Source organism: Bos taurus, chromosome 4 (assembly GCF_002263795.3).
Source record: "Bos taurus isolate L1 Dominette 01449 registration number 42190680 breed Hereford chromosome 4, ARS-UCD2.0, whole genome shotgun sequence".
Taxonomy (NCBI): domain Eukaryota; kingdom Metazoa; phylum Chordata; class Mammalia; order Artiodactyla; family Bovidae; genus Bos; species Bos taurus.
This window is the reverse complement of record NC_037331.1, coordinates 63299943-63325903: the sequence shown is the minus strand read 5'-3', so window position 1 is coordinate 63325903 and position 25961 is coordinate 63299943. Positions and strand designations below refer to the sequence as shown.

At 40.2% G+C, this 25961-nt stretch overlaps 1 protein-coding gene and 1 non-coding gene across 5 annotated transcripts in view; one reads left to right on the top strand and one right to left on the bottom strand.

The window, feature by feature from the left end:
* BBS9 (Bardet-Biedl syndrome 9) overlaps positions 1-25961 on the top strand; it is a 474880-nt gene that overhangs the window by 404334 nt on the left and 44585 nt on the right. For all 4 annotated transcript variants that reach the window (XM_059885659.1, XM_005205480.5, XM_005205478.5 and 1 more), the window contains one exon: positions 4830-5052. In XM_059885659.1, the coding sequence (XP_059741642.1) occupies positions 4830-5052 (223 nt within the window). The remainder of the gene's footprint in view (positions 1-4829; positions 5053-25961) is intronic.
* LOC112446519 (U6 spliceosomal RNA) lies at positions 15636-15742 on the bottom strand. The gene has a single exon (XR_003034524.1). It is a non-coding gene; the product is annotated as a U6 spliceosomal RNA (small nuclear RNA).

The window sequence follows — 25961 nt, the reverse complement described above, 5'->3', positions numbered from 1 at the left end:
AGGTGATGGACTCAAACACCAAAAAGGTGGTTAGAACAGCTTACCTTTAAACTTTTTGTCCTTGAGATTCTAGATTTCCACATGGTTTTGTTTCACGTTTTATCAGGTAAGTAGGCTATGTGTTTGATCAGTATATTATCACATTGCATTTTTAAAGCTCTTCTTTTGTCTCATAAACATTTCTTTTTTTTTATTATATTTGAGTTTATGTAGCAATTTGAGCTCTCCAAATAATAACCCTGTATTTCAGTAGCAATCTTTTTGAAGTTTTGGCATCATGCCTCATTATATTAAAGAAATATCCATGCCAAATACCTAACCATGACATGGTTTTTGACTTGATCTGCAAGTTGGCAGTAGAAAAGGAAATTCTGTAGTACTTCTGTATTAACTAAATGCCATATCTACTTAAATTATCTAATATGCTACTATAACCTACTTATGAAAATAATAGTTAGCTTAGATGAATAGTCTATAAAATAGTAGGAACTGTTTTAATGCTGAAATGACCACAGAGTACATAAATGCCAAATTATATACAAAGGATCTTTCCTTCTTATACTCCAGAGGTCATCATTGATGGTATCAAAAACAACTTGGAAATGTGTCCTCTACAATGACATTTGGGTTACTATTTTGTCTTAATTTTCATCCCCATTATTATTGAAATACAAATTCAATTTTAAATATTGATCTGATTTAGATTTTGATAGTTGTATAGAGATTTCTTTGTAGCAACTGGTGTTTTATTATTCTTTAGTGGTTTGGAGTAGGAAGTTTTTGTTATAGCCTTTGACATCTCATTTAAAAATAATTAATGTGTTTCCTTATTTGCCTGGTGGCATCTATAATGGATCAATAGAGTGAAAAATCCTTATGTTGGCAATCAGTGGGAAGTTCTTTAGTGGATATATAGAGATTCTGCACTTTGGTCTAAAGAACGAACTGCTTAAGCCTAAAAGGAAGATATGTGGTGAGTGTGAGAAAGGCCTGGGGCTTAATTGTGTTTGCTTGTGTGAATCAAGAGTGTGGTGTGGCTGCCAAGAAAGCAGAGGCAACCGGAGGCCTGGTTGGCAGGGAGAATTCCCAGTAAACAGTGGGGTGGGGCGTGACTCTACCAACCCTGAATCCCCATCCCCTGCCTGCTGTCTTAGGGTCAGTTTGGGGTTCCCTAGTTAGCTGTATAAATGTTTAAGTGTTTAAAATTGGAGCTCATTCAAAGACAAGTGGTCAGGATGGAGAGAAAACTTGAAACCATATTTATATAAGGAAGAGCTGGAGGAACTGGGGATGTTTGTTCTGGAAGAGAGGGTACTGAATTGCTGTCTTCTTAGATATAAAGGGTTGTCATGTAGAAGAGAGGTTAGATTTATCCTGCATGGCTCTGGAGGGTAGAATAAGGGCCAATGGGGCAGATTTTAGCTCAGCTTTAGCAATAACTTTCTGCTGGTTTCACGTGTCCCTTAAAGGAGTAAACTGTCTCAAAAAGTGATAATTTTGTATCTTGGGGACAGCCATACCTAGGCACATGGTTTCTGTTTTATTCAGCAGGAAGCATCCCATGAGACTGGACTAAAGATCTCCAGAGTCCTCCCAAATCTGCGATCCTAGTTCACCATCTCTCACTATCTCTCTCTGTCTCTGTCCAGCAGACACATTTCTTGACCAAGCATAGTGCTAGGGGTGCGGACATCTCCAGGCACTGGAGAAACCAGAATGCTGACAGTGGCCACGGCATAGGGTGAGGAGTGCTCCCAGGGTGATGAACTGGGTGAGTCTGGTCTCAGAGTCCCAGAGAGGGCCCACACATGTGATGTTTAGATGGCAGTGCCTGAGCTGAGTTGTAAGTAGGAGTTGGCAAGAAAGAATGGTGATTAGGCATTGCAACAGGAGGATCAAGCTTTTGGAGAGGCCAAGGTGAGAGTGTGGGTGCAGGTGGACAGGGAGAGAATAAAATGGAGCAGGAGGTGGAGCAGAAAGTGCTTTGTGTGCTAAACTGAGCATTTGGCTTTAGGAGTTGAAGTTTAGGAATCATGTATTCCAATTTGCATGTTTGAAAGGTGGCTTAGCTGATAAAGTTGAGGATGGAGCAGTTCAGTTCAGTCACTCAGTTGTGTCCAACTCTTTGCGACCCCATGAATTGCAGCACGCCAGACCACCCTGTCCATCACCAACTCCCAGAGTTCACCCAAACTCTTGTCCATCGAGTCGGTGATGCCATCCAGCCATCTCATCCTCTGTCGTCCCCTTCTCCTCCTGCCCCCAATCCCTCCCAGCATCAGAGTCTTTTCCAATGAGTCAACTCTTCGCATCAGGTGGCCAAAGTATTGGAGTTTCAGCTTTTTTTTTTTTTTTTCAGGTGTGCAAAGATATATTTTAATCCTCACAGAGTTTTTACATACACTTTGAAATTTGTAACAACTATCAGACCACTGATGTTTTTTCATCCCATTATAACAGCAGGAGTTCACATCAGAATAGTTCCACCCTGAAAGATCTGCAAGATCATATCCCCTCAAAGTCAGAATTTAAGATTTCACATGAAATTTTAATCTCTTACTCTTTCTCTCCAACAAACATACATTATATACAAATAATGTTGTGACTCTCTTAAGGATGTGATAGTGATAATGTGATTCAGTTAGTTTTTTCCATGCAAGGATTTGCAAAATTGGTTTTGTACCTCAGTGTTATAAGAGGGTTGTGGTCAAAGGAGATTCCTTTGGAGAGTTGCTAAAGTGTTACGTTATGTCTACCTTATTCAGCCACAGGGAGATGAGGGGGTTTCCCTCCCCCTTCAATTTAAACTTAACAGAGCCCAGACTGCATCTCCTAGAGTCTATGGAGCCCAAAAATCAATACCAAACACATATGAGGAAAAAACAAATGAGATTTGCCAACTATCTGCCTAACAGAGAGGTTGTCTACTTGAAAGTTACAGCTTTAGCATCATTCCTTCCAAAGAACACCCAGGACTGATCTCCTTTAGAATGGACTGGTTGGGTCTTCTTGCAACTCAGGGGGCTCTCAAGAGTCTTCTCCAGCACCACAGTTCAAAAGCATCAATTCTTCGGCGCTCAGCTTTCTTCACAGTCCAACTCTCACATCCATACATGACCACTGGAAAAACCATAGCCTTGACTAGACGGACCTTTGTTGGTAAAGTAATGTCTCTGCTTTTCAATATGCTATCTAGGTTGGTCATAACTTTCCTTCCAAGGAGTAAGCGTCTTTTAATTTCATGGCTGCAGTCACCATCTGCAGTGATTTACCAACAGTCAATTCATCCAGGGACTCCTCTCTGAGTCTCAGGTTTCCCATCCCTTAGGTGAGGCCTTGGACTCTTCTGCAGAATTCTATGAGGGTAGTCATTCACTGTCATCCTTTGTAATTTCACTTTGTCAAGTCTGTGGTGCCCTAGGTCTCACTGGCCACTGGACACAAATGCAATCAAATGCAATTGGTAGTAATACCCAGTAATACAAATGCAATTGGTAGTAATACCCAGATTTCACTCATTTTTGATGCTTAGGACCTCTGGAACCCCTGAAAATCACACCCAGTTATCTCTGGGCATGTCCAATGGGAGAGCATAAGCTGCTTTTCTCCTTCAAGCCTCCTTACCTGTTGTTATCTGTTCAAGGCTCCTCACTTGTTGTTATCTGAACCCACCTGACTGTGGTGCCTCCTTGTGCCAGTCCTTTGTGATGGCACCGCAGTCCCTGTCTGCCATTGATAGCCCTAGAATTCCAGCCTGTAGGGTACTGAGGTGGCCCCGCCATCCTCACAGTCTTCACTGTATCACAGCCACACTGTCACCAGCCAAAATGGATAAACGGCTCACTGCCTCATTCTGTGTCACTTTTTGTCACCTTGACAGGGAAGTGGGACTGGATAGGCTTGTACCTCCCAAAGTCCCTCTTGACAAAGCTCCTCTAGTTTCTGCCTGCAGCTTCAAGACTATGGAACCAATCCTGAGAGACACACCAGGGTTTTCTCTCCCTTCCAGTTTCCCCCAGTCTCTTCCTGTCTTGGCTGGTTCTCCTTCAGCAGCAAAATGAATTATAATCCTAGGCTTTGCCTCTGGATCATCAAACATAGCAATACCTGAGATAATGATGATTACCATGTGTGGTGCGGGGCTAAAAGCTACTCGTGTACCATCTCATTTAATCACTCCCAAGAATTGATGCTTTTGAACTGTGGTGTTGGAGAAGACTCTTGAGAGTCCCTTGGACTGCAAGGAGATCCAACCAGTCCATTCTAAGGGAGATCAGCCCTGGGTGTTCCTTGGAAGGAATGATGCTAAAGCTGAAACTCCAGTACTTTGGCCACCTGATGCGAAGAGTTGACTCATTGGAAAAGACTCTGATGCTGGGAGGGATTGGGGGCAGGAGGAGAAGGGGACGACAGAGGATGAGATGGATGGATGGCATCACTGACTCGATGGATGTGAGTCTGAGTGAACTCTGGGAGTTGGTGATGGACAGGGAAGCCTGGTGTGCTGTGATTCATGGGGCTGCAAAGAGTTGGACATGACTGAGTGAATGAACTGAACTGAACTGAACTGAACCCTTGGAGGTACAGATTATTAGTAGCCTCATTTGTACATAAGGATGAGGCTAAGGGGAATTTAGTAACATGCTCAAACAGCAGACAGAGCTAGAATTTAAAACCAGACTGGTCTAGACTACCAGACACCAAGCTCTTAACAAGTTCCCAGCACTGGGACCTAAACACTCATAATCTTATAACCTGGTTAATGGTAAAGTGCTTACTTTGCTCATTTGTCATCTTTGCATAAATTCCAAATTGGCTTTTGCATCCAGGGCTGGGAAGAAACGGTGGATGCTGCTCTTTCTCACCTCTTAAAGACCTGCCTATCGAAGAGTTCCAAGGAACAGGCTTTGAACCTCAACAGCCAGCTGGGCATACCCAAAGACACAAGCCAACTGAAGAAGCACATCACCTTGTTTTGTGATCGATTAGCCAAAGGTGGACGTCTCTGCCTAAGTACTGATGCAGCAGCTCCGCAGACCATGGTCATGCCAGGTAGGAACTCCATTCATGCTCCCCAAACACAATTGTATTAAGACTTTGGCCAAATTAAAGGGGTGCGCCTTTTATTGTGGCTGTTTTAGGGGGTTACATTTCATAGCAAAGTGATGATAGCCAAGAAAATTGCTTGCACGTTTCCCTTCAGATATCCCAGGGTAATCACTTGGATAAATATTCTTGGGGTATTTGCTTGTTAAACATTTCTAGAATGGTATGTCTTTTTTCTTCCCCCTGCTTTTAAATATATGATCCACTTTGTTTTGCTACTAACCAATAAAAAGTGGATTAGAGAATAAAACCATTTTTAAGGAAAATTTTACTAAATGTGATCTTGCGATACCATATTTCATAAATGTAAATAGCATAATACAAGCGGCTAATATAATCCAGATGAGTCCCATCCCTGCTGCCGTTTGTTTGGATTGTGGTCACCAGAATAGGGGGGAAGAGACAAAGAAAAAACTGGAGATCAGGCAATATGAGCAGGCTTCAGGGCTGAGGCCACTGTGTGCCAGGTTGAGAGATCCAGGTTGCCCCTACCTGGGCAGTCAGTAATGGCCATGGGCATCCAGGTCAGTATTCCCACCATCAGAGGGGCTGAGCTGTCAAGGACTCTGCATTTTGGTCCTTAGGAGGCAGCAGCTCCCAAGTCCTGCTTCCATCTTCTTAGTGTCTCTCTTTATGGCAGCAGCAAGGAGCACAGAGTAAATGAATTTATTAAATGAAGCAGCTATAGCAACTATTTCCTCCTCAAGCAGGGACCATAGTATGGGAAGCGACGTGGATTTTTTTCATCTTCTTCTTTATATGCCTTTTGTACACCTACCTCCCTACGCTGATGCTCTTCCTCTTGTTTCCTTTCCCCCTCAACCAGCATTCCTAGAAGTAAAAAGGAATGCAAGTGAAAACTTTAAAAAGATAAACATGGAGACAGCATAGCCTAATCTAATAAGCACAGGCTCTGGAGGCAGACAGACCAGTGTTTGGGTCCTGTCTTTATGCCTTACTGCTCATATGACTTGAATATGTTACTTAACTTTTCAGAGTCTAGTCTCTCCTTTCAAAGTGGGTATAACAGTGCCTTCCTTGTTTCCAGGGCCTTATATGTTTATAAAGTACCTAGCACAATTCTCGGAACAGAGATACACTCAGAAACTCAAACTATAATTACTGCCATTGTGTAGATGTATGTATAATTCATCTTCTAAATTTGGGTGAAGAGAATGACTGGCATGGGACCATAGCATTCTATAGTCTATGATTTGAAATATTTTTTACCTTAATTATACACAGACAGAACCTTTTATTCCAAAACCATATTTTTAATATGGTGTTTCAGAATAGAATTGCCTTCCTACATAGAAACAGTTGTAATAGTTTATCTGAATTTAGGTCTTTTCATCTTGCCCTTGTTAACATCCACCTAACTAGTCCTTTGGCCTCTATTCACCCATTGCTGTCCACTGTTAGGATGCCACATTTATTGAATATAGAACTATAGTCATTTGTTTAAATAACTAGATTTGGAGGCGACTTCAGGGCTGTGTCCATAGAAACCCTTGATGTAAAATTTCTAACTGTTGGAAGGAAGACGGTGAGGAAAGGAGGAAGAGAGGGAAGGTAGGAACAGAATGAAGGAAAGTAGAAAATGTGTTTGTTCGCAAACCAGGAGTCTGTAAGCCAGGTGTGTGCCTGTCACCGCAGTCTAACTGAGCTCATCCCGTTGGGGTGACTGAAGCTGTGCATGTTTGTCGTGCTCACAATTGCTTGCTTTCACTTAATAGTGTTTGGCTTTAGTTGAGTGACTCTCCCTCCCACCTGCTGTGATCCAATCATGACAGTGACTTTTAAAAAATTGTTAAATCAGTTCTCTTTGTGATTACCATGCTTCATTATTGACTATAATACTTTTCCTCCTTGGAGCTCAAGTTTTTCACACACTAATTTCTGCACTTGGTATGTTTTTGAGGTAGAAGAAACATGTGCAATTATTGCTGTTTTACAAATAGCAATGGAGTTCGGGAAAGCTAAATATCTTGCCCAGAGTCACATGGTTACCGGAAGGGTTAGTCTAGATTCGAAATCTTCTAGCCCATTGTGCTTCCCACTAGACCACACAAACCACAACAGTACAAATAGATTTCTAGCCAGAGCCTCCTTCTGGGTAAACTGTTCTCAATCTGGCCCTCTTTTCACTTAAATTGGTGTCGCACTGTAGGAAGAAAAGGGCAGAAACTGTTTGACACAATCTCTTTTCTTTGCTATGAGGGATATAATAAAGGTTTACCTTGTATTTGCTATGTTCTTAATTTTTATTATCTTGGTAGGTGACTTGGTACCATTATTACAGACATAATAAGAAGTACTGTGAGTTATTTCTGCTTCAAACCAGTAATTACGCAATTTATGATATTCGTTTGGCTGTCGTAGTTGTCTCAGAATATATGAAGGTTAAGTGGCATACTAGAAAAGAGTGGATGACCGAACACATGGACACACACACATTTTTCACAGACACTATCTTCTTTTGAATGGTTGGGCGGGAACTCAGAAATCATCTGGTTTGCCTCTTTCACCTAACAGCTGGGGTAACGAAGGCCCTAGAAAGATGAAGTGACTTAGTGGTTGGTATTAAAAGGCAGGAGTGTGTGTAATTTTACCATGTTCCCTATTAAATGGCAGATGAATAAACATCTCAGAATAAAAAACCCTTGGTCTTTTCTAGCCTCCTGACTTTATGAGCCTGGCACCTTGTATGTGCCCTTTCTTTGGTGCAGTAAAGGCCATGATGACAACATCCTCCCTGGCGCCCAGAATTTGAAAATCTTCCACACTGGGGATTACCTTAAGGACTTTGTTGCCTCACATTTCTCCTGCTTGCCTTTATCAACCTTCAGATTCTCCATCAGCATATAACCTAACCTTTACTGGATATTCTTTTTATTACAGAACCTTCAAACTTATATTTCTCTTCTTACCTCTACTACTCACGTCTTTATGCTGGGGAATATTGCACTTTAATTACATGTATTTTTCTTAATCTCAGTGATATGAATTCTACCCTTAGAACAAGAGTTCCATGGGGCCACCAGGGTAGTGTTTTTACAAAAATCTGGATGTGAATGCCTTTAGTGGTCTAGCTGACTTTCTCATGCATGTTTGCTTCATCCTTGCAGGTGCTTAGGGCTGAGGTTTACCTTACATTGCTAGATTGATTATGGAAGGTTCGAGACTAATTGGAATCAGGAAAAGACCACCTGAAACTGGAGCCATTTCATTGTTGTCATTGGGAAAACAAAAGATTTGTTTGAAAAATAGTAAAATTAAAATCAACAGTAAGTTTATCATATATTTGCCAAAATTTATGTGATGTCTGTTATGTTACAGCAGTTCTTAGAGACAGCTATTGGAGAAGGCAATGGCACCCCACTCCAGTACTCTTGCCTGGAAAATCCCATGGACGGAGGAGCCTGGTAGGCTGCAGTCCATGGGGTCGAGAATAGTCAGACACGACTGAGCGACTTCACTTTCACTTTTCACTTTCATGCACTGGAGGAGGAAATGGCAACCCACTCCAGTGTTCTTGCCTGGAGAATCCCAGGGACGGGGGAGCCTGGTGGGCTGTCGTCTCTGGGGTCGCACAGAGTTGGACACGACTGAAGCGACTTAGCAGCAGCAGCAGCAGAGACAGCTATGAAGGAATTTCGTGAGGTGTTTGTTTTGTTCTGTTTCTGGTATGATGACGGACACTCAAATTTGACCTAACTAGCACCTTTACAGGAGAAGGCAATAGCACCCCACTCTAGTACTCTTGCCTGGAAAATCCCATGGATGGAGGCGCCTGGTGGGCTGCAGTCCATGGGGTCGCTAAGAGTCGGACACGACTGAGCGACTTCACTTTCATTTTTCACTTTCACACATTGGAGAAGGAAATGGCAACCCACTCCAGTGTTCTTGCCTGGAGAATCCCAGGGACAGGGGAGCCTGGTGGGCTGCCGTCTATGGGGTCGCACAGAGTCGGACACAACTGAAGTGACTTTGCAGCAGCAGCACCTTTACAAAGAAGGCCATTTTTAAGAAAACACATTCCAACGAGTTATCCATTTTCCTAGGGGCCTATCATTTTTATGCAAACGATTTTCTTCAGAAATATTTATCTCGTCATTATTCTAACCAGTTTTCTTCACTTCATTGTTAACTGGACCAATTGCCAGATTTTCCCTGGGTACTGTCCATGCATGTGGTACAAGTGGTTCTCTAATAACACCTAATTTGCATTGCATTTTGCATCATCTGCAAGATTTGTAATTTCCCTCTGCAACCCATTTATGCTGTATTTGTAACAATTTCCAACAGTCACTGAAAGATGAACCAATATAAGAAGTTGATGGCAGGTGGGGATTCATATAGTGTTGAATGTGGAAAGAAACTTGAGTAGAGACTAGTTTTATAAGTGGCCAGTTAGTTTTTGAGTGACTATCTTTGTATTATGCTTTTGTTTTTTATTACTACAATTAAGATAATTAGAACATAGGAGAATCCCCCTCCCCCCAACTATGTAAGAATTTAGAATGTGCTAGCCTAAATTCTGATCTCATGTGCTGATGTGGCATTTCAAAGCAATGCAGAAAGGACTCGGAGAATTAATTGAAAAATGTCGCTGGGAGCAGACCGACCATTTGGAGGAAAAGTAGATTCCCTAGGCCATAACATGTGCCACAATACATTTCAGATGGGTAGGAGATTTAAATGTAAAAAAAATGAAACTGCCCGAACAGAACAAAATAGAGGTAGATACATAGATATGGAGGCAAGATAGGCCTTTCTAAGTGAAGTCAGCAAAGGCAGATAGCAAAAGACAGAGTTTCAGCTATCTACTTCTTAAGATCTGGTCCAGAAGCATGTGAACTGAGGTGTGTGTTAAGGATAACTACCCTGGATGGTGCAGTCACGGGTGGTGTCTGAGCATCCTCCTACTAGTTCTCTTCCATATAAGGTGTACATTTTCCTACAAATAACATATATAACTTTTATAAAAAGATACTGTGGTAAAAATGCCAACAGTAAAATGACTGTAGTATCAGAAATGGTAGTAAGGAAAAAATGGTCAATTTCGTAAATCAGGAAAATTAACGACTTTTACAGTATTCAAGGGCGATGACCTGTGTTTATGGGGCTTGTTTATATTTCAGTTGTGATAAACAGATACAGGTTCTTCAGGACTTTGTGCAGCTTGTTTGTGGATTCTGCTTCCTTCCTACCTCTACATCTCATCTCTGAAAATAAGCCAAATCCTGCAAATTATTGATCTCTGAGCAATTTTCTACCCTTTTCACAAGTGACTTCATAATTACTAAATTAGGTGAACACTTTGCCTATAAGCCTCAGTCTGCTCTGAAGGCTTTTTCAATAAGACCATTCCCTTCTTAGAACATTCTCATTTCTTAACTTCTCTTTTGCTATCAGAAACTGTTCCTGACCCGCCTGGGCTTGTCTTTTCCAGTCTGCTTTGTGCATCTGTGCCTGCACGTGGCCTTCTTCTCTGTGTGCACACTCCTGGTGTGTCTTCTTCCTCTTACAAGGACGCTAGTAGCCTTACTCTCATGACCTCATTTAACCTTAATTACCTCTTTAAAGACCCTATTTCCAAGTACAGCCACATTGGGGGGCTGGCTAGGGCTTCAACCTATGAATTTTGGGGAGGACACAAGTCAGTCCATAATGCCTCCAGATAATAGCTAAGTGCATGAAGGACTTATATTTTATTCTTTTTTGTGTGTGTGAATATAGTATCCTACTTATGCCTAGTATATATATAGTTGATGCCCATCATTTATTTTTTAAACTTCTTATTTTGAAATAATTACAGACTCATAGGAAGATGCAATGGCAACCCACTCCAGTGTTCTTGCCTGGAGAATCCCAGGGACGGGGGAGTCTGGTGGGCTGCCGTCTATGGGGTCACACGGAGTTGGACACGACTGAAGTGACTTAACATAGCATAGCATAGGAAGATGCAAAAATTCTCCATAGAATCCCAGGTACTCTTCATCCAGCTTTCCCCAATGGTGACATTTCACAGACTGTAGTCTAGTATCAAAAATAGGAAACTAACTTTGGTCTACCTTATGTTTTTAGAATGAATCAGTGGAGCTGTTTATAAAGAAGCTAAATCTTAAAGTAGGTGTGAATTTTAGGTATTTAGAAAGGACAGTTGCAGAAACTATAGATAGAGTTGTTAATTTAAGCAAGGAGATATGGGTCTTTAAGTAAACTGCTTAAATTTCAGGTTGGAAATTTAGTTTGATAGATCAGTAAGCATCAATTGATATAGAACTTGAAAAGCTAGATAAAAGAGGTTGAGCAAATGGTGAAGGAAACTGTTATAGATTAAGATATAAGTGATTTATAAAGGACGGTGTTCTATTCCATTTTGAAAAGTGGTTTAAAAAACAAAGCAAAAATAACTCCCTGTGTTTTAGACATACTAATCTGATAGTTGTATACAGGAGAGAGAGGAATATGAAAAATAGGGAAGAATATAGAAGTTTCATCAAGTTTTTTAATTGCATTGATGGAAATCATTAAGTTTGTGATTTTGTTATGAATAATATGCTTCATTTCAAATACAGTGAGCTTGAGATGACTAAGATGCATCCAAGAAAAGAGATATGTTAATAGCTGGATCTGAGGGATTTGAGTTGAAGGGAAAGCTTAAAGCTTAAAAGTAGATTTTAGTATCCTCAGCTTAGAAGACATCACTGAAACTCTGTCATTGGAGAAACTCTATGGTAGTGAAGGCAGAGGCAGGGAACACTGGATTTGGGATTTATTTGCAGAGCTAGATAAGAAGTGCATTCTACATGGAGGAGGTGAATTTCAAAGAATTTCCAGCAGAAATGGTATCAGTACTATTTAGGACAGAAGGTCAAGGAAACATCCGTCTGTAACTGGAAGAAACAGTATAAGAAGGCAAATGCAAGAAGTAGGCTATTATCAAGGTTTTTATTTCTTTTCCTTTTCTTCTCTTTAGAAAATATATTTTAAGATGTTTGAAGGTTGGGGAGTGGTGGTAAGATGAAAGGGCTAAAAATCCAACATTCACGTTCAATGGGGAGGTTTGAGGAAGCAGAGGAACAATCTAAAATACAGCTAAACTGAAAAGAGTATTTGAGAAGGGAAACAAACGAGAAGCCAGATATAAATTGGAAATTATAGGGAGATTTTTAAAAAAGAACATTTCTTGAAGTCCAGCCACATGAGCTTTGGAGAAGTAAAGTTTTATAGTAACCTGCAAGAGAGCAAGAAGGGGGTGAATGCTGAGGCAGTAAATTAAGGTTGATTTGCAGTGGCTGCTGTGGGAGGGACAAGCTCAGCCATTTAGCAACTGTGCAGCTACTTCTTCCTCTAGATTTTCTCATTGAAATACTGAGATAGCACCACTTTGTTTTGAAACAGCATTTTGCTTCAAAATTGTTTTGAAAATCAAACTGTATTGTTAGAAGTAAAGAAAGCATGCAGTTTTTAATAGGGTTGCTCCTATTAATAATTATGAGGCTTCCCTGGTGACCCAGATGGTAAAGGATCTGCCTGCAATGCAGGAGACCTGGGTTCAATTCCTGGGTCATCCATTGTAATAGGGAGTCCATAATGGAATGAAGAAGGGTTAATGGAAGAATATTTGAATCCAGGATTAGAGCTGTATTTGACAGGAGAAGCAATTAGGAGCAACTATAGGGGAAGGTCTACCATCAAAGACCTAATAGAATAACGTTCTCCCTGTGTGTACTTAACAAATACTTGCTGATAGATAAGCCGGCTGGTAACTAATTACAATGTGATGACCAAAGCCCAGTTTCTTGGAAGTAGGGCTGTTAAAACAGGAGTAGAATACCAGGGGAGTTTGAGGAATTTCCTTCCCTGCAGATGTTTAAACTAATACAGATAGTCAACAGTCTGAAGACAATTTGGGAAAAACTCTGCCTAAAAGTAGGGGGTTGAATTAAATAACTCTTAAAGTACATCACTATTTTATTTCTTCAGTCATGTCATATGAACAGATCTTTAATATGTACATTTTTATCCTCATCCAGCTGTAAATGTGAGCTGTCTTTTATTTGGACTAATCTCATATGAGATATTATAATGGAAACCCTAACTGTGTAATTTTCAGTATCATTAAAAATTATGTAGGTTGACCAAAAGAAGGAGTATTTCCGTAACACTGGAGCATCCCTTGGAAGGTACTTATCTCTGAGGCTTTGTATTGATATAAAAAAATAAAACTTTTCTCCCATATTTAATTGACATATGGGACTATTTTATATTCAAATGTGAGGATAAAAAATTTGTATTTGTTCCAGCAGCTGATGATTTGAAGGGATTTCTACTGATTCAACTTGTAAAAAATCTTTTCTAGTTTTCTTCCTCTCAACTTTTACCCCTACCTGAACTTCTGCTACCTCAGTGAGTCTGTCTTCAATAGTAAGGTTTTACTAGTTCACCTCCAAATTGGAGTAAACACATATCCTATTGTCTTTCCTTCAACTGTTACTCCCAGGACCTGTTCTCTCTCTGAGGAATTTGCTCTTCAACAATAACTTCTCTGCTTTCAGTAGAAATTCAGGATTATTAAAATTGCATGTATTGTTTTTAATTCTCCTTTAGATTTTAGGGTACCTGGATAAAGTATTTCAATGCTTAGAATCAACTCGTCAATCAGTTACTTGTGTGAGGCAGTCACTGAAACTTATTTTATATCACATTTTTTTCATTTAAAATAATGAGAATACCCACAGATAGATGGGGCAGATCCAGCAAGGTGGCCCATTCCCATTTATATTTCTGGCCAAAATACTTGGCCTAAACTGAGAATGACATTCTGCTTCTGACACTACGCAGCCCTTACAAGGAATGATGATGTTCTTGCAGTTAGAACTGTTGAATGAAGTCAGGTTATGTGTTCCCAGCCTTTAAAACACACTTTTCACATTAAACTTTGAAAGAAAAACATTTTTAGTGTGTTTGTTTATTCAAATAAATTATTGGAATAATTAGACCCTTCTGATTTATGTGTAGTGTGATATTTCCTAAACAATTAAAAATGAAAATGAAACACTATTCTCTTATATCTTAGTGGCTCTTAGAGTATATCACCTGATTCTGAAAGTAAAACACCTTTAGTTGTATTTCTCTGTACAATATGTCTCAACTCTATGCTTTTTATTATTATTATTATTTTATTTATTTTTTTAAAGCCCCCTTAATAATCATGTTTAGACAGTGTAGTATCTTCTCCTTGAGAGGATCCAGTCTAATATCCTCTCCAATTGCAAAAATAGCAATTGTTTATGTTTCCAAGGAAGAGGGATTTTTTTTTTTAATTTTATTTTATTTTTAAACTTTACAATATTGTATTAGTTTTGCCCAACATCGAAATGAATCCACCACAGGTATACCTGTGCTCCCCATCCTGAACCCTCCTCCCTCCTCCCTCCCCATACCCTCCCTCTGGGCCGTCCCAGTGCACCAGCCCCAAGCATCCTGTATCATGCATCAAACCTGGACTGGCGATTCGTTTCACATATGATATTATACATGTTTCAATGCCATTCTCCCAAATCATCCCACCCTCTCCCTCTCCCACAGAGTACAAAAGACTGTTCTATACATCTGTGTCTCTTTTGCTGTCTCTCATACAGGGTTATCGTTACCATCTTTCTAAATTCCATATATATGCGTTAGTACACTGTATTGGTGTTTTTCTTTCTGGCTTACTTCACTCTGTATAATAGGCTCCAGTTTCATCCACCTGATTAGAACTGTTTCAAATGTATTCTTTTTAATGGCTGAGTAATACTCCATTGTGTATATGTACCACAGCTTTCTTATCCATTCATCTGCCGATGGACATCTAGGTTGCTTCCATGTCCTGGCTATTATAAACAGTGCTGCGATGAACATTGGGGTACACGTGTCTCTTTCAATTCTGGTTTCCTCAGTGTGTGTGCCTAGTAGTGGGATTGCTGGATCATAAGGCAGTTCTATTTCCAGTTTTTTAAGGAATCTCCACACTGTTCTCCATAGTGGCTGTACTAGTTTGCATTCCCACCAACAGTGTAAGAGGGTTCCCTTTTCTCCACACCGTCTCCAGCATTTATTGCTTGTAGACTTTTGGATCGCAGCCATTCTGACTGGCATGAAATGGTACCTCATTGTGGTTTTGATTTGCATTTCTCTGATGATGAGTGATGTTGAACATCTTTTCATGTGTTTGTTAGCCATCTATATGTCTTCTTTGGAGAAATGTCTATTTAGGTCTTTGGCCCATTTTTTGATTGGGTCGTTTATATTTCTGGAATTGAGCTGCAGGAGTTGCTTGTATATTTTTGAGATTAGTTGTTTGTCAGTTGCTTCATTTGCTATTATTTTCTCCCGTTCTGAAGGCTGTCTTTTCACCTTGCTGATAGTTTCCTTTGTTGTGCAGAAGCTTTTAATTTTAATTAGGTCCCATTTGTTTATTTTTGCTTTTATTTCCAATATTCTGGGAGGTGGGTCATAGAGGACCCTGCTGTGAAAAAAATATGGAATGCTTCACGAATTTGCATGTCATCCTTGTGCAGGGGCCATGCTAATCTTCTCTGTATTGTTCCAATTTTAGTATATGTGCTGCCGAAGCGAGCACAACTCTATGCTTTTTAAAAGGTAGCTTTTTGTTTTTTAAATGTTTGATTTTTATTTTAAAAATTTATTTATTTTTTTTATTAAAATTTTTATTTTTATTTAAAATTTTTTTTATTAAAAAATTTTATTTTTTATTTAAAAATAAATGTATTTTGGTTAGAATTTTTGTATTTCTCTCAAATCTGCTTTCTGAGCAATACTCCATGTCATGTGTAAAATGTTCCTGAAAAATATGATATCGATCTCTAGCTTCAGAAGCTGTGAATTGTTCTAATACTGATAGGAAGATTTTTATTTAGTATAAGTATTTGCATATTGGTTGTTTTAAGATATTTTTGGCTTTTGTTCTAAGATATTTATGGCTTTAAAGCCCATAAAACAAGAATCAAGTTTAAACCCCATAAAACAAGAAGTAAATACATACATTGTACTAGTGAGTAGTAACAGAGAAGGCAATGGCACCCTACTCCAGTTTTCTTGCCTGGAGAATCCCAGGGACGGCGGAGCCTGGTGGGCTGCTGCCTATAGAGTTGCACAGAGTCAGAGACGACTGAAGTGACTTAGCAGTAGCAGTAGCAGCAGTGAGTAGTATGGCAAGGCATGCAGGGCTCCAGCTTACTAGTTATAAGCCAATGGAATGGCAGATACCAAGGGTTCATGTGTGAAGTATGGTGGGTTTCACTCAGTATGCGAGCAAATTTGGAAAACTCAGCAGTGACCACAGGACTGGAAAAGGTCAGTTTTCATTCCAATCCCAAAGAAAGTCAATGCCAAGAATGCCCAAACTATTGCACAATTGCACTCATCTCACATGCTAGCAAAGTAATGCTCAAAATTCTCCAAGTCAGGCTTCATCATTACATGAACTGTGAACTTCCAGATGTTCAAGCTGGATTTAGAAAAGGCAGAGGAACCAGAGATCAAATTGCCAACATCAGTTGGGTCATCAAAACAGCAAGAGCATTCCAGAAAAACACCTACTTCTGTTTTATTGACTACGCTAAAGGCTTTGACTGTGTGGATCACAATAAACTGTGGAAAATTCTTCAAGAGATGGGAATACCAGACCACCTGAGCTGCCTCTTGAGAAATCTGTATGCAAGTCAGGAAGCTACCGTTAGAACTGGACATGGAACAACAGACTGGTTCCAAATAGGGAAAGGAGTACATCAAGGCTGTGTATTGTCACCCTGCTTATTTAACTTACATGCAGAGTACATCATGAGAAACACTGGGCTGGATGAAGTACAAGCTGGAATCAAGATGGCTGGGAGAAATATCAATAACCTCAGATATGCAGATGACACCACCCTTATGGCAGAAAGTGAAGAAGAACTAAAGAGCCTCTTGATGAAAGTGAAAGAGGAGAGTGAAAAAGTTGGCTTAAAGCTCAACATTCCGAAAACTAAGGTCATGGCATCTGGTCCCATCACTTCATGGCAAATAGATGGGGAAACAGTGGAAACAGTGTCACATTTTATTTTTCTGGGCTCCAAAATCACTGCAGATGGTGATTGCAGCCATGAAATTAAAAGACACTTGCTCCCTGGAAGAAAAGTTATAACCAAGCTAGACAGCATATTGAAAAGCAGAGACATTACTTTACCAACAAAGGTCCATCTAGTCAAAGCTATGGTTTTTCCCGTAGTTATGTATGGATATGAGAGTTGGACTATAAAGAAAGCTGAGCGCCGAAGAATTGATACTTTTGCACTGTAGTGTTGGAGAAAGACTCTTGAGAATCCCTTGGACTGCAAGGAGATCCAACCAGTCCGTCCTAAAAGAAATCAGTCCTGAATATTCATTGGAAGGACTGATGCTGAACTGAAACTCCAATACTTTGGCCATCTAATGGGAAGAACTGACTCATTGGTAAAGACCCTAATGCTGGGAAAGATTGAAGGTGGGAGGAGAAGGGGAGGACAGGATGAAATGGTTGGATGGCATCACTGACTCAATGGACATCAGTTTGAGTCAGCTCTGGGAGTTGGTGATGGACAGGGAAGCCTGGTGTGCTGCAGCCCATGGGGTTGCAAAGAGTTGGACATGACTGAGTGACCAAACTGAACTGAACTGAACTAATGAAAAAATAAAGTTTGATACAGCATACTTTGTCAATGGGACATTTAGTCATATATAGGAGACAAGTTACCTAATATTGTTACCTGTTTTTATTTTTTTAAGAGATAAAAAAATCTTTCCTTTCAAAATTAGATAAAATATAAGGCTGCTAAATTTTAAAACTTGACATGTTATCTCATGGAAAATCATTGATAATTTTTACACTTTATAAATTTATAAATTATAAACTTCACACACCATTTCTATTTTAAAAACATGTCATGGATAAAGCCAGATTGAGACCCCAAAGTGAAATTTCTGTTGAGTGTGTAGTATGTTTGAGGCACTGTTCTAGTTGCTACAGGCGCTGTGGTAAACAGTCCACCTTTACTTTCTGGTGTTACTTTCTCATTTCTAAACTTTGCCCAGTTTTCCTCTGCTATATTACATCGACTCTATTCTTTTTCTTCCCCTCCAGACTTACAAATTATACCAATTATACTGTGGTCTGCTGCTGCTGCTGCTAAGTCACTTCAGTCGTGTCCGACTCTGTGCGACCCCGTAGACAGCAGCCCACCAGGCTCCCCCATCCCTGGGATTCTCCAGGCAAGAACACTGGAGTGGGTTGCCATTTCCTTCTCCAGTGCATGAAAGTGAAAAGTGAAAGTGAAGTCGCTCAGTCTTGTCCGACTCCTAGCGACCCCATGGACTGCAGCCTACTAGGCTCCTCCGTTCATGGGATTTGCCAGGCAGGAGTACTGGAGTGGGTTGCCATTGCCTTTTCCGATACTGTGGTCACTTATATATAAATTTGGGATAAAGCTAATAGCAGTATCTGTAAATAATTCATCTTTGGTGTAGGGAACAATATTAGCAGCATAATGAGCATGTGTAAAATTTTTCAAGGGGGGAAAGGAGTTTTCTTCATGAAGATTGGACTGTTTTTTTGTCTTTTAACAAAAATTAAAAAAAACACTGTCATGTTCCAGGCACTGTACTGGGCATTGGAATATGCTGATCAAGAAGAGAGGTTTCCACCTTCATGGGAGCTTACTTCTGGCATAGGAGTCAGATAATAAACAGTTTGTAAGCCTAAATAGGAGAACTGCAGGTTGAATTATGTACAGTATAACAAATAGGGAGTTGAAAGAGTTGCGCAGGTGGGGGCTACTTTATACAGGGTGATTGGAGGAGGCTTCTGTGATGTGGAAGATGAGAAATGAGGATCTAGGGGAGTAGCATTCCAAGCTCAAAGAATAGGATTCAAAAGCCTGGATTTGCTGAGAGTAGTTCATATTCATACACAGACAGGCACATATGTAAGTATCTGAGCTAATGAATGTGTTAATTAAATCATCAAGGGGAATACTCTCCCACCATATCATATATCAAATAATCACATATAAACTTTAAATCTCTTACATCTTTGTTAATTATACCTAATAAAACTGAAGAAAAAAGAATTTAAAGGGCTGGAGGCTAGAAGGGTCTTGGTGTATTCAAAATATAGTTGATGGCTTGATCTTAATGAGGAAGGGAGAGCCACATCATGTTCTGTCTTCCTTGCTGAACTTCCTTACATTCCATGGTCAGGAATTTATGTGTTACCTTATGAGTAGTGGGCTTCCCAAATGACACTATTGTTAAAGAACCCACCTGCCAGTGCAGGAGATGCAAGAGACGCAGGTTTGATCCCTGCGTCAGGAAGATCCATTGGAGAAGGAAATGGCAACCCATTCCAGTATTCTTGCTTGGAAAATTCTATGGACAGAGGAACCTGGTGGGCTATAGTCCATAGGGTCCCAAAGACTCAAATGCTACTGAGCATGCACGCATGTGCACACACACACATACACACATGTGAGTAGTGGGAAGCCATCAAATGGTTTTAAGCAGGGAAATTATGTGATCTGATCTATGTTTTCAAGAATTACTATGGCTACTATGTCCAGAATGATTTGGAAAACAGGTGGAATGGAAACAGAGGGAGAGCTAGAGAGACTGTTGTAGACATGTAGGCGAGAGGTGATAATGACGGGGGTTGTCACAATGGCCTATTTCAGAGTCTGGAATATGTAGAACATGGTGATGGATTGCATGTAAGGGGTCAGACAAGGAAGCAGAGATGACTTCTGGAATGTCTGCTTTACTAACAAGTTAGAAAGTAGTATTGTTGGTGAAATGAGGGAATCTGGAGGAAGAACAGTGTGTGTGTGTGAACGTGGATGATAGGAAGGACAGAGTAAAAGACTCAGTTTTGGACCTATTCCATTTGTGAAGCCTAGTGGGCACCCAGCTGTAAATACTGAGTGGGCTGGTGCTCAAGGGAGACTGTCGGGAGATGGCAGCCTCTGTGTCACAGTCTTTGAAGCTGGACCGGCTCACTCATATGGGGAGAGAAAAGAGAAGGGAGGCCTCATCTAAACCCTGAGGCCTTCCAGCATCTGGAGGTCAGGAAGAAGGGCAGGAACCAACACTGGAAATTGAAGAGAAGTAGCCAAGGAATGAGTAAAAGGAAAACTGTGAGAAAGGAGCCACATGGAAGCCAAGAAGGGAGAATTTCCAAAGTCAGCATTGTCACATGCTGCTAAGATGGAGCAAGATGAGGGCAGAGGTGGGAGCTGACAGATTTCTACCTGAGGTTCTAGTACATTTTGTATATCATGTAGTCTATTTTGTTAATTAATGGAATAATCATACAGATGTGAAAGTGAGTGTTAGTCACTCAGTCATGTCCAACTCTTTGAGACCCCATGGGCTGTAGCCCACCAGCCTCCTCTGTCCCTGGAATTCTCCAGGCAAGAATACTGGAGTGGGTTGCCATTTCCTTCTCTAGGGGATCTACCCAACCCAGGGACTGAATCTAGGTCTCCTGCGTTGCAGGAAGATTCTTTACCATCTAGCCATCAAGGAAACCCAGTCATACAGATATCCAGTTACAAAGTGAGATAAATACTATGAGGCAAGAGATTATAGAGGCTCAGAGTTGGAAAGTAGCAGTGAAATCATGAAGAGAGATAGCCATGAGAACTTCTTCAGAAGAGAAAAAGAACAGATTTGTTCATTGATTGGACATAAGTCTTCGTGACCCAGATAATCACGATGGTGTGATCACTCACCTAGAGGCAGACATCCTGGAATGTGAACTCAAGTGGGCCTTAGAAGGATCGATATGAACAAAGCTAGTGGAGGTGATGGAATTCTAGTTGAGTTATTTCAAATCCTAAAAGATGATGCTGTGAAAGTGGTGCACTCAACATGCCAGCAAATTTGGAAAACTCAGCAGTGGCCACAGGACTGGAAAAGGTCAGTTTTCATTCCAATCCCAAAGAAAGGCAATGCCAAAGAATGCTCAAACTACCACACAATCGCACTTAGCTCACACTCTAGTAAAGAAAGTAATGCTCAAAATTCTCCAAGCCAGGCTTCAGCAATACATGAACTGTGAACTTTCAGATGTTCAAGCGAGATTTAGACAAGGCAGAGGAACCAGAAATCAAATTGCCAACATCCGCTGGATCATCAAAAAGGCAAGGGAGTTCCAGAAAAACATCTACTTCTGCTTTATTGACTATGCCAAAGCCTCTGACCGTGTGGATTACGATAAACTGTGGAAAATTCTTCAAGAGATGGGAATACCAGACCACCTGACCTGCTTCTTGAGAAACCTGTATGCAGATCAGGAAGCAACAGTTAGAACTGGACATGGAACAACAGACTAGTTCCAAATAGGAAAAGGAGTACGTCAAGGCTGTATATTGCCACCCTGTTTATTTAACTTATATGCAGAGTACGTCATGAGCAACGCTGGACTAGATGAAGCACAAGCTGGAATCAAGATTGCTGGGAGAAATACCAGTAACCCTAGATATGCAGATGACACCACTCTTATGGCACAAAGTGAAGAAGAACTAAAGAGCCTCTGGAAAAGGCTGGAAAAGCCCAGTCATACAGATATCCAGTTACAAAGTGAGATAAATACTATGAGGCAAGAGATTATAGAGGCTCAGACTTGAAAGTAGCAGTGAAATCATGAAGAGAGATAGCCATTAGAACTTATTCAGAAGAGAAAATGAGCAGATTTGTTAACTGATAGGACATAAGTCTTCATGACCCAGATAATCATGATGGTGTGATCACTACCTAGAGCCAGACATCCTGGAATGTGAAGTCAAGTTGGCCTTAGGAGGCATCAATATGAACAAAGCTAGTGGAGGTAATGGAATTCCAGTTGAGTGAAAGTTGAGTGAAAGTGAAAGAGGAGAGTAAAAAAGTTGGCTTAAAGCTCAACATTCAGAAAACTAAGATCACGGCATCTGGTCCCATCACTTCATGGCAAATAGATGGCGAAACAATAGAAACAGTGCCAGACTTTATTTTTGGGGGCTCCACAATCACTGCAGATGGTGACTGCAGCCATGAAATTAAAAGACATTTACTCCTTGGAAGGAAAGTTATGGCCAACCTAGATAGCATATTGAAAAGCAGAGACATTACTTTGCCAACAAAGGTCTGTCTGGTCAAGGTTATGGTTTTTCCAGTGGTCATGTATGGATGTGAGAGTTGGACTGTGAAGAAGGCTGAGCACCAAAGAATTGATGCTTTTGAACTGTGGTGTTGGAGAAGACTCTTGAGAATCCCTTGGACTGCTAGGAGATCCAACCAGTCCATCCTAAAGGAGATCAGTCCTGGGTGTTGGAAGGACTGATGTTGAAGCTGAAACTCCAGTACTTTAGCCACTTGATGCGAAGAGCTGACTCGTTTGAAAAGACCCTGACACTGGGAAAGATTGAGAGCAGGAGAAGGGATGACAGAGGATAAGATGGTTGGATGGCATCATCAACTCAGTGGACATGAGTTTGGGTAAACTCTGGGAGTTGGTGATGGACAGGGAGGCCTGGCATGCTGCAGTCCATCGGGTCGCAAGGAGTCAGACACGACTGATCTACTGAACTGAACTGAACAGAAGGGTTAATTGGAAAAGAGAAATGTTGGGGAGGGGTCCTGTATTGCTTGTTGCAGTTGGCTGGTGCTCCATTCATTGAGAAGGCATCTTTGGAAGAGGATGAAGCTTGATAGAAACAGGTCATGAGTTCAGTTATATCCAAGTTAATTTGAGTGCTTATCTCATGTCCACTTTTTCTGTAGGAAGCCTTCCCTGAATATTCTATCCTTAGTTAATTATTCTAATTCCTATAGATAAAATAATGTTTGCAATTGTGTATGTTTCAACCCTATACTTACTGTCAGTACTTCACATTGGCACTTTTTGTTATACTCTCTGGTTCTCTATGTGCTGTTTATCATTCTTACCTAGAGCATAAACTCAATGTGGACACAAAATACATGGTTACTATTTTTGTTTATACAAGCTGATAACACTCGGCAGGCTATAACGTTATGTAGTATTGTGTATTTTTATTCCCAATGTCACTAGGGGATTTTCTTGAGATATAGACTAGTTTCTTATGGGTTATTTAATAATCTCAAAGGTTCATTAGATAAAGAATGTCTTCCAGGGCAGCAGGAATGAGTGAGTTTACTGACATTAAGAGAATGATATACTCTGATGTTTAGTGGAATATGTTCCCTATCTGGAACTATTTTTGAATTAAATTTGTGAAACCTCTACTGCTTACTGTGTTGAGTAGTATTACTGAACTGTGACTAAAACACAAAGATAGTGAACCCTTGAGTTTTGCCAGTCTTATATTTTGCTTTTTGTGCATTATTTCTTTAATACATTACAAAACATCATCTAAATTTGCATCTGTTATAGAATTTGATAGCCCCTTCATACTTCAAATTGGCCTCAGTGATTTCAGCATTGGAAAGTTGGGATTTTATTTTCCCAGCTGTTTCAGTGTAATATATTTGAAGACAGAGGCACTGTCCGGTAAGTTTATAGCCTAAATAAATCTATTTTAAAGGTGTGCTGTCTGGGGCTAGGTGGCATAATGGGATGACATATGAGCTACTCATATTGGAAGACCTGGCACTAAGCTTGTCTCAGGATGCCAGGAAAGTGACTTTAGAGGTGTCAGTTTGCTGGAGTTCTTGGTGGGCATCTGGGAACATCCCAGAATCAGTGTAAGGTCCAGCATAATGTATCCTCTGTAAATTATATTGCTACATTAGCCACCTAAGGTCCAAAAGAGCAATTTTTGAATGACTTCAGTAGACATTTCAAAATCTTGTTTTAATAAGTAATGAGAAGGGCAAGCCATGAGAAGTACAAGACTGTCTGAAAGAAAATCAGCCTAATCTAAAGGGTTATATGTGCGACTGGGAGTTGAAAGTTAATCTTTAATATTTCTCTATTTATTTGGCTCATCAGTTATTTAGCAAATATTTACTTAATCCCCTTTTCTGAGCCTTTATCATTTTAGGCATGGATTTCATAACAAGACCGGTTACCTTTCTTCTTCCTGGCTTCAGGTCTCCTACAAATGCCAGTAAAAATATTTCAAAAAAGTGTCATGAAAAAACTTATTATTACTAAGGAAAAACCTTGATAACCTTGTCTTCAATGCTTGTAAAGTCATCTCTCAATAATCCCAAGATTCTTAAGTGGACTGCTTATCTGAAGATCTTTTACTTTTTCTACTTGTCTTTGCCAAGAATGTCTAGTATTAATTATACACTCAGTTTCCATTTGAATAGGTTTTTGAATTACTTAAAAGGCCATCATCATGAATTCATATTTAATGTCTGAATCTAAGGTTTCCTTATTGTAGTAACACATTGTGTGCTAGCCAGAAACATCACTTAATTTGAGAAAGCATAAAATGCACAAAGGTGCCAGTCAGACTTTGATTTTTATTGTGAAAATATATTTCAGTAACTCACAGACTTACTGTTGATTAACCTGACCTATTTAGTTCCTTTCCTTTTGTATTTAACTCCTGTGCATAAAATGATCTGGTTAATGGTTGTTATTTTTTCCAGAGGAGACTCTTAACAAGGAAAGCGGTGTTATGGTGGACCATGACAGCTGATGAGGGGTGATCCTGGGCAAAGAGTGTCTGTCTTCTTTCTCTATCCATGAGAAGGTTTCAGTCTGAAACTAAGCTACACATGGTTTTGTAGCATTTCTAAGGAGTTGATCCAAGTTGATAGTGCTCCAAGTTGCTTCCAGGCTTTTTTCTTTTTGAAGATCTTCCTATTGACTCGGATGCTTGGAATTCTCCACGGAATACAGGATGCTGAAATACAGACAGATGGTTTTTCTCTCAACCTCTCTGAACCTCAGTTTCTTTTTCTTGACCTCTAACTGTTAGGATCTCAGTATCCTTCTCTGTGTGTCTGTGATACAATGCTTCACCAGAAACTGTCCCAAGTTCTACTTCCTGTGACTCTGCTGATTGCTTGGGCAGAGCCTTTGATGCCTCATGGTCAGCTCATAGAAGGATGTGAAGAGAATTGGGGATAAATTGTACCTCTTTAATTGAAGAGGTGGTTTCAGGTTAAAATATACTTTAATCATCATCTCTTGGAATTAAAATTGTGTTTATTATATAAACCATTATTGAGTACTTATTATGTGCTTATTATCATACAGAAGTCTAGGTGTACAGAGGTGAGCAAAATAGATGAAGGCTCTGCCCTAATAAACCATCCATCCCAGTGGGGAAGGAAGGCAATACACAAACACATAAAAAGATAATTACAAGCTATAACGAATAATATGAAGGCAAGTAGTGTGGTAAAGAGTAACCATCAGGGGGAGGAGGGATTGGGGAGCCCTTCCTAAAGAGAGGTTATCTGCAGTGAGATGGGAAGGAGCCATCTGTATGAAGATGCCTTTGGTGGGCTTGGGAGTGAGAGTGGGAGAAGCAGTCGATGTCCCAGAGAGAGGGAATAGGAAATGCAAAGCAAGTAGGAAAGAAGGCCAAGGTGACTGGGGAGGATGACAGTGGACGGGGTTGGTAAACTGAGTAGGGGCCAGATCATAGAGGAGGCCTTGTTTCAAAGCTTAGGGTTTACTAGAAATGACAAATCTTGAAATAGGACATTTTTTATGAACCTGTTATCTCTTAGACCAGATGAAAGTTGGCAGTCCTAAACTTGAATAGTCAATGTGCATTCACGGTCTGGAGTGGTTTTGAGCACAGCCAGCAGCATGTTGAAGCAGTACTTTATTATATTCAAAGGCCTGA